Here is a 9415-nt window from a genome sequence, read left to right as displayed (position 1 = left end):
CCAAGGAATATCTGCACAGCAATGATTTTATATACATGTCAGATTTAGAACATTTTTTTTTTTATCCCGTGCAAATTCATGTAAAAGGGTTTTTTCAATTTCTGCATTGAAGTGGCGACCCAAGAACTGTCGAAAGCTCATGTTTTATAATCTACTAAATCTGCCAATAAAATATATGAATATAGGACTACCTGCACACAACAAAATACCATATGAAAATGCTCTTAAAGTAAGAAAAACCTAATGTATCCAATGCAAGTAAGAACATCCAATGTATCCAATGCAAGTAAGAAAATCCAATGTATCCCACAAGCAGGCAGAGGTGAAAGAAGATACATACACTAGAGGTTCTCATCTTCAGATGGTAGACAAGCCATGAATAGTGAAATTCTGTTTCTTCCACATTGACAGACTTTGGGTGAATGTTGACCTTTCCATCGGATTTTGTATATACCTTTACCCTAGAGGGGGGAAAAAATGTTTCTTAGAATGAACACATCTTGGACTTACATATATGATTTCGTCCACTTAAAGTCCTATTCATCACTCTAATAATACAATAATAAGTGTGCGTATTCACATATGCAACGTATACTAGAGTCCTGCAGTGGGTCGGGCACCCTGCGGGTATAGACGCGGGTCGGCGGTTCTGCAGGTCGGGTAGTGGGTAAGAATGCGGGTTGCGTGTCCAGTTTGAAGGCTGCGGGTACGGGTTCCAAAAAATGGACCCGCGCAGGACTCGAACGTATACGTTTGATTCAAGATCACAATAATTATACAAAAATATAACCGGTCCCCAATTTGTCAGCCCCCAGACTAGCTGCAGAACAGCTGAATTATCTAGAACAATACTATGTGCATCTAAGCATCAGCCATATTGGTTTTGCTTCATATCCAGCACTTGTACTCTGTGTTTCAGAGAATGAAGAAGCCATTACATTCAGCAATAGACATAAAAGCAAAGTAAGCAACCACAGAGAAAGCAAGAGGAACATCTGTTTAGACTCCCAACTATATCATAATATTTAGCCTACTTACATTTTCCGCTTTTTGCTGAGACTTTGCCGAATCTTTGCTACCTTCGGATATAAACCAGCACAAATAACAGCTTTAATGAGCTTCTCGTTGTCTGTTAAAGTAAACAGATTGTTTGCATTAGTCACTAATCCCACCTGTTTATAAAGCTCCAAAATATTCTGCAGCACTGTACAATACAAGGATGTGCACATTATATTCAAATACTGACATAGGAAATAAGGAGGACTCATTAGAGTTTACAATCTGAAAGGAGACAAGGGTATTAAGCAATTCATTGAGCATAAAGGCCAAAATGACTTAAGTAAATGGTTTCTAATACTCACTGGAATTGTTATTTGATTTAGGATCGTTTGGATTCCTACTGCTCACAAAACCTGCATTTAGTAGGTGTTCAGCGAACTGTCCTTTCATGTTACTCAACATCTGAGGAAAAAAATTAACAATGAATAATCAAGAATAAGGGTTTGATCATAGTATCAAAATCAAAATAAATCCACATTATCTGTCATTACTTCAAGAACCAAAATAGGTTTGGTTATCAGGACTGCCTTGAGACTGCAGAGAGTAATGAGTGTAGGATCAGATCTTAAATCCATTAACAATTTCAGGATGTGTATTAAGGTTGTCTGGTGTTAGGGAGTCTTTGTTTTGTCGTACACCAAGGGATTTCATGACCATTTTAATACAATTCCATTCACAAACATGCGGAATGAGAAATAAATCGTCCCACTGGGTGAAGTTAAATATCACTGTCTTGAATGAAAGCTTCCAGTTAAGTTTGTTAACCAGACACCATTTACCACTTAGAACAGCACAACAGTGTTCATGGTATGTTTTAGATTACTTGCAGGCTTTATTAAAAAATGTCTAACGCTGACAATAGGTTAAAACATATTAGTATGAATGTTATCAACTGTTGCGTCTAATTTACTAACAATAGCGACTGTAATGGCTTGTTTTTTTATGCCTTTCAAACACAAAGCTACCTTTAATGTGTTAGAAGACAGAAAGTTTTCCCAGCAATAGTCTCTCTCTGCTCTGGCTCCCCGCCATTTGGCATATTCCCAGCCCTGAAACAACAACAAAAAACAGATTTTTTTTAACTTTAAGAGGTTTAATAGTTCAGTGGAAATTAGGAAAGTTCACATCATCATTACCATTTAGAAATGAAATACACGAGAAAGAATAAAATCAGATCAAAAAAAGACCAGTAACAATGCACTAATAACATTGCTTCAATGTTTACTATAAAAGCAAAGAAATACATCAATTACATGGACCATTTCTTCGCCAGAAATGGTTTTACATTAAAGGGGACCGGTCACCTGAAATAATTACTCCAAATCCTTTTTTATCACATTAGTCAAGCAAAATAAACTTTAATTACACTATATAAAGTATTTGAATCTTGTTTCCTTCAGTCTGGGAATGCATAAGCAGGCAGGAGCCATTTTGTGGACACTTTTATTAAGACAAGCCTTGCATCATCTCAAAGTCTTCTTTGTGCACCAGAATGGGGGACCTGATGTCCATCCCCATGCCCTGGTTACACAATTAAATGGTAAACACAGAGGGGGAATGTAGGGAGTGCAGTGACATCAAATAAGTGCAGAATGGAAAGTGAAACTAATTACCTGCTCTGCCTCTATGCCTAAGGCATAGAGGAGGGGCAGGCAATATTTGATTGACAGTTGAGATTTTGAAATTAGTTTACAACAGCTATGAATGCTTTAATAATCATGGATTTCATGATTCATTTGAAAAGGACTTTTATTATACAGCTTTTTATGTCTGGGTGACAGGTCTGCTTTAAGGGAGTTATTTATTAAAGTCCAAATGCCAAAAACTCTCGACTATAAAATCCAAATCTTTAGTGAAAAAAAAACCAAAAACAAATTTTTATTCCCACAGGATGGAAAAAGTCAGAATCCGAAAATCCGGCTGAGGTTGTACGTTAGTCAACAGGAGAAGTCTTGAAGATATCCTGATCTGTGCTGGGTTTCGTGCAAAAATCAGAAGATTTTGTGGTTTTAAAAGATTTTCAAGCTTTTCCCACACTGGAATTTGTCGGGAAAAAAAATGTATTGACAAATAAGGGGAAATAACCCATGCGGATTTGGTCAGAGAATATTTCAGAAAATAATGAGATCAATTCAGATTTTGATAAATAACCCCCTACAAGGACATTTTCAACCAACACTTCCCTGAAGTGGTTGAAATTGCTGTGCGACAAAAGCAGTAACATAAATATTCCTAAAAGACATATAGTAGACTATACAACTTAACTTACCTACTCACCTCAAATGCATTCAACACCGTTAGATGGTCACTTTTTAAGTTTCTGGATAATTCCTTCCGCCTTGCATCAGCCATTTTCTCTTTTCCCTTAGAGTTTAACAAACACAGCACAGCTATTCAGCTAGTATGCATAAAAAGGCATCCAAAACAACTTAAAAGGCAAGGATTTTCAAAGTATTATAACTGCAAACCAGCAAATCATTAGTGCATGGCCCTTGGGAATGGAGGTTTTAATTAACCATTTCACATTGCCATTACTATCCTTTTCAGTGAATGATGGGCATCGGGTTCATGACTAAAGAGCATCTGCTGCAGAATAAGGCTAGGCCCCCACCTGCAATCTCTAATTTGCAAATTAATACATTTACAAATTAAGACAAAAAAAAGGCATGTGGCATGCAGAAGAATTGTTGTTCAATTCTTCTGTCAAAGACATGATAGACTACAAAATATGTTGCTCTCATTTACATATTTCATAAAACTATTTTTCATAAACAATTTGTTGTGCTTTAAATTTATAAATTATCACATTACCAAAGGAATGACAAAGGGATCTTTAAAACTGAGGCTTGCTGCAATGGTGAGAACTGGATCCAGACAACAGAAAAGAGCTCCAAACAAGATCATCTTGCCAATGTGTGGTTCTACTGGTAATCGTGCCAAGTGAAACCCCAAAGGGGTCAATTCTTCATGATTATCTAGAGCATTCTGTAAAAAAAAAAAAAAAAAGAAGAAGCAGTATTAATAACATTAAGGAGCAAATTTATAAACGGTCAAATTGAAAATTTGAATTTTTTTTATAGTCAAAACTGTCAAATTCGTCAAGGGAATAAAGCAAACCCAATACGATTATATATATATTTTTTTTTAAATAGAATTACATTTTCAAGATTTCTCATACTCTGGCCCTTTAAGAATTCAAATTTGAGGGGTCCTGACATTTGCGTTTCATTCAGAGTTTGATCGAATTCAAACAAATTCAATTCGAGTTTTTGGGTCGTTTAAATCCGTACGAGTTTTTACAATTCGATTGTAATAATAAATTCCCCTAAGTTGAATTTCTAATTCAATAGAATTTAAGGGAGTTTAAAAAAATTAAAAAAAAAAAAACAACTCACAAATCAATTCGAAATTCAACCCTTAATAAATAAATGTGCCTCTAATAGATTATGCTCACCACTCACTCTTTAATCCCATAACCATAACAAAGAAAAAGTTTGCTCTTTAGGAGCAAATTTAAATTATGTTAACCATTTTAATATGTTAACCATTATTATAAAACACAGCAACAAATCAGAGTCCAGACACCCTGCGTGCTATTAATCCAGGGGTCCAGGATCCAATTCCAGTATAGTTTATTTTTGAACAATATAAATCAGCACATACCAATTCCATAAGATGGTTAATTGCCAGACATATTGCCTCTCTAGATGGGATATCCATTAATTTACTCAGAAAAGAGCCAATGCCACCAAGCTTTAAAATCTAAAAATGAAATTAGAAAATGTATTAATACCAACTTCTAGGTTTCAATAGCAACTACGCACCTTTACATTTAGTGTCCTTCTATTCTCACCTTGATCTGGAGGCAAAGTTCCTCCAATGGCATCCTCACAATTTCTGGTAATTGATAGTCATCCAAAAGACTATCCCGAAGGCTGTTATACAGATGGTAGCAGTGGCCAGGTTGAACTCTGTTTATTATAAAATAGAGTTATGTCAAAGTCAGTGCAGAATATCAGGTGTACCGTTTAATATGAAGCCCAAGTCAATCATTGGCCATTAATCTTACATCATCGTCTCCTTTTGTGGTGTATATAATCTATTCTTTACAGTATAGGCCCTTAGATTTTTCCTGATCAAAACCATATATTATATAATTAACTTTTCACATACAAAATGTTCTTTGGTCGATTGCTTGCACTTAATTGGAAATTGTATTTCTGCTAGCTTTGTTCTTTATATTGTGTATCGGCCCAATGTGCATTTTCAATCGATTACCATTTGAGATTTCTACAGCAGCTAGTGATCAGTGGAAACAGAGGAGAAAATAGGTTACAAGCTAAATTGCAGGATGAATATTATGTGCAATTTTTAAGTCTGTATCGTAGGAAAAAAAAAAACGTTGGTTGGAGTCATTTAGAAATCATTACAATTGATTTAGGGAAGAAGATACAACTGAAAATGTAAGAGGTGGCAGGTGAATTACATTTAGGACAATCGAGTAGTACTACATTGCAATTGTGAAGTTAAACGGAATAAATCTTTTTGTACGGATTAAAATGCATTTATGCTAGTTTGATAAATGAAAACTAAAGATCAACAAAGAATTGGGTTAGAAAAGGTACACATTACATAGCGGCATAGATCAGTGTATTCTGCATCAGAACTAATTTAGCACTGACTGTAGCATTAGCTTCTATGACTGACAAAACACCATCTTGCGCTAAAGATTTAAATATTTGGTGACAACACAAGCTTAGAGTCATAATTCTAGCCGATAGCACGCTGTAATCAACTGTAACAACAAGAATCATTATGGCCGCTGAACCTCAGGACTAGTACAGTAGGTTTTGTATTTATAGAGAGATTTTTGTACTTACCGTTAAATCTTTTTCTCTTGTCCTATATTGGGGGACACAGGCACCGTGGGGATGAAGATCCTGCAGCTGGAGATGGACACTATGTTGCAAAATAAGACTCCTCCTCCTGCCCTGGGCTTCATCCCCTGCCTCCTCCTACAAACCTCAGTTTCAACCGAAGAAGGAGCAAAACAGCCCAAAACAGAAGAGAAATCGAAAAAGAACACCCTCTAAACTGAACACCCGAAAATTGAGAACTCAAGAACACAATAGAAAAAAACGTCACAGATCGTGAAAAAACAGTGTCAAAATAGGGAGGGAAGGCCTGTGTCCCCCAATATAGGACAAGAGAAAAAGATTTAACGGTAAGTACAAAAATCTCTCTTTCTCTTGCCTAATTGGGGGACACAGGCACCGTGGGGACGTCCCAAAGCTCCCAAAAGGGTGGGACACTGAAAAGTAGCTGCCTAGCTAACCACAGCGCTGAGCACCTTCCTCCCAAATGCAGCATCGGTTGAAGCATGCGTGTGGAGCCTGTAGAAGCGAGTGAAAGTATGGAGTGATGCCCATGTGGCCGCTTTACAGATCTGTTCCGCCGAAGCTTGGTGACGGAAAGCCCACGAAGTGCTGAGAGAACGAGTAGAGTGAGCCTTAACCTGTAGCGGAGGAGTCCGCCCCGCCCCGCGTATGCTCTGGAAATAATGGAACGGATCCACTTGGCTAATGTTGTCTTGGAGGCCTTGGTGCCCCGTTTGGGGCCGTCGGGGAGAATGAACAGTGCGTCCGTCCGGCGAACTGCCTCCGTGGCTTTCAGATAGAAAGAAACAGCTCGAACAACATCCAGTGTGTGGAGCTTGTGCTCGATCGGACCTTTGGGATTCGGACACAAGGAAGGCACCACAATGTCCTGGTTCAAGTGGAATTCAGAGACCACCTTAGGTAAAAAGTCCGGAGTGGGTCTAAGGACAACCTTGTCCATGTGCACAACTGTGAATGGCGATTTACAAGACAGAGCCGCAAGTTCAGAAACTCTCCGAGCTGATGTGATTGCCAAAAGGAACAACACTTTCTCCGTAAGGGTGGACAGAGGAAGCTTGTCAAGAGGTTCAAAGGGTTCCTCCTGCAATGCTGAGAGCACCAAGTTGAGGTCCCACGGGGGTACAGGGCAACGATACGGTGGGATGATACGAGTAGCCCCCTGTAGAAAAGTCTTGATTTTTGGATTAAGGGCTAATTTGCACTGAAGGAGAATAGACAAGGCCGAGACCTGTACCTTGAGTGAGCTGAGGGCCAACCCTTTCGAAAGTCCATCCTGCAAAAAGGAGAGGACCTCCTTGACTCCTGCCTTCTGCGGGGTAAGGGTTCTGTGCTCGCACCATGAAATGAAGGTCCTCCAGACACGGTGGTAGATCTTCGCGGAGACAGGCTTGCGAGCCCTCAGCATGGTGGGTATCGCATCTGGAGGTGCTCCCGAATCTCGTAGAATCAAGGCCTCAAGAGCCACGCCGTTAAAGCCCAGAGATGAGAATTCGGGTGGACAACTGGACCCTGAGTGAGGAGGTCTGCCCGTGGAGGGAGATGGAAGGGGTCGTCGACTGCCATGGCGACGAGATCGGCAAACCAGGCCCTGCGGGGCCAGTAGGGAGCCACCAGGATGGTCTGGGTTCCTTCCCTTTTCACCTTTTTGATCACCTTTGGTAGAAGAGCCAGCGGCGGGAAGATGTAGGCCTTGGAGAAGTGCCACGGAATCACTAAGGCGTCCGCCGCGTGAGCCAGGGGGTCGAGGCTCCTGGAGACAAAGGCCGGGACTTGCCTGTTGGTCCTGGATGCCATGAGGTCTATGTCGGGCAGGCCCCACCTTGCCACGATGAGTTGGAACACGTCGCGGTGAAGGCTCCATTCCCCGTGATCGATGGTTTCCCTGCTCAGGTAGTCCGCTAGCCAATTGTCCACACCGGGTATGTGAACCGCGGAGATGGCGGGAACGTTGCTCTCTGCCCATGCTAGTATCGCCTGGGCTTCCCTGAGGGCCGCGAGGCTTCTGGTGCCGCCTTGATGATTTATGTAAGCAACGGCCGTCACGTTGTCGGACTGGATTCGCACAGGGTGACCCCGGAGTACCATCGCCGTGTGGTCCAGGGAGTAGCGTATCGCCCTGAGCTCTAGGAGGTTGATCGGTAGCCGCTGTTCCTCTGGAGTCCAGATACCCTGTACTGTGGTGTGGCCTGTGACTCCTCCCCACCCTCTGAGACTGGCGTCTGTGGTGAGAATCGTCCAGTGATGTGGGGGGAAGGGTTTTCCCTCCGTCGTCCGACGTGGTTGGAGCCACCAATGTAGGGAGAGGAGAACCCGACTTGGAATGGATATCTTGCGATCGAGGTTGACTCGATCTCTGCGTTGGTGCAGAAGGATGGTGTGTTGAAGAAGTCTGGTGTGGGATTGTGCATACGGGATGGCCGGGAAGGATGCGACCATCGTGCCCAAAGTCTGCATGGCTGACCGGAGGGGAACCCTGTTGGGCCCCATGAGAGATCGGATCCGGGTTTGGAGGGTCCGGGCCTTGTCCTGCGGTAGAAATGCTCTCCCTTGCCTGGAGTCCAGTATGAGGCCGAGGTACTGTATGGACTGAGTCGGGCGAAGGTTCGATTTGATGAAGTTGATCGTCCAGCCCAGAGATGTCAGGGTCTGGAGAACTTGAGAAGTGTGCTGATGAGCCAAGGCCGCTGACTGCCCCTTGACGAGTAGGTCGTCCAAATAGGGGATGACAGTGATGCCCTTTAGTCGGAGTTCCTCCAAGGCTGCCGCCATGACCTTTGTGAAGGTGCGCGGAGCTGACGATAGGCCGAATGGCAGAGCCACGAACTGCCAATGATTTCCGTTCACGAAGAATCGGAGGAAGCTGTGATGAGTTGGGTGAATAGGTATGTGAAGGTATGCGTCCTTGATGTCTATGACAGTCATGAACTCGTTTTCTTCCATAGAGGCAAGAACTGATGGTATTGACTCCATTTTGAAGTGGCACCTTTTGACGAACGGGTTGAGATCCTTCAGGTCTAGGACGGGTCTGAGTGATCCGTCTTTTTTGGGAACCATGAAGAGGTTGGAATAGTAGCCTCTTCCCATGGAGTTTGGCGGGACGGGTTGAATGGTGCCCTCCGCTGCCAGGTCGTGTATGACAGACAGGAATTTGATTTTGTCGGAGGCCTTGGCCGGCAGTCTGGAAATGAAGAATCTGGTGGGAGGGGTGTGAGAAAAGTCTATCAATAGTCCTTGTGAAACCACTCGAAGGACCCACTGATCCCGAATCTTGCTGTGCCAAACCTCTCGAAAGGATTTGAGTCGGCCTCCTAAGGGTATCCCTTCGGGAGGGGGCACACCTTCATGCGTTGTGGGTTTTATCTTGAGAGGGCTTGGAGGCAGTTTTGGAGGAGGACCAGGGCTGCCTTTGTTTGCCCTGAAAACGGGAGCGAAAGTTGGAAGTGGACTTATCGACTTGC

At 42.3% G+C, this 9415-nt stretch overlaps 1 protein-coding gene across 5 annotated transcripts in view; it reads right to left on the bottom strand.

Moving 5' to 3' along the window:
* dhx36.S (DEAH-box helicase 36 S homeolog) overlaps positions 1-9415 on the bottom strand; it is a 38095-nt gene that overhangs the window by 10018 nt on the left and 18662 nt on the right. For 4 of the 5 annotated variants that reach the window (XM_018265749.2, XM_018265751.2, XM_018265750.2 and 1 more), the window contains 8 exons: positions 4913-5030; positions 4723-4821; positions 3871-4044; positions 3337-3423; positions 2025-2108; positions 1362-1461; positions 1039-1129; positions 341-461 (listed from right to left, as the gene is read on the bottom strand). In XM_018265749.2, the coding sequence (XP_018121238.1) occupies positions 341-461; positions 1039-1129; positions 1362-1461; positions 2025-2108; positions 3337-3423; positions 3871-4044; positions 4723-4821; positions 4913-5030 (874 nt within the window). The remainder of the gene's footprint in view (positions 1-340; positions 462-1038; positions 1130-1361; positions 1462-2024; positions 2109-3336; positions 3424-3870; positions 4045-4722; positions 4822-4912; positions 5031-9415) is intronic. The other variant, XM_041564925.1, reaches the window with a different exon arrangement.

The sequence above is a fragment of the Xenopus laevis genome, chromosome 5S (assembly GCF_017654675.1).
Source record: "Xenopus laevis strain J_2021 chromosome 5S, Xenopus_laevis_v10.1, whole genome shotgun sequence".
Classification (NCBI taxonomy): Eukaryota; Metazoa; Chordata; class Amphibia; order Anura; family Pipidae; genus Xenopus; species Xenopus laevis.
The sequence above is the reverse complement of the archived record's forward strand: the minus strand, read 5'-3'. Positions and strand labels throughout refer to the sequence as shown.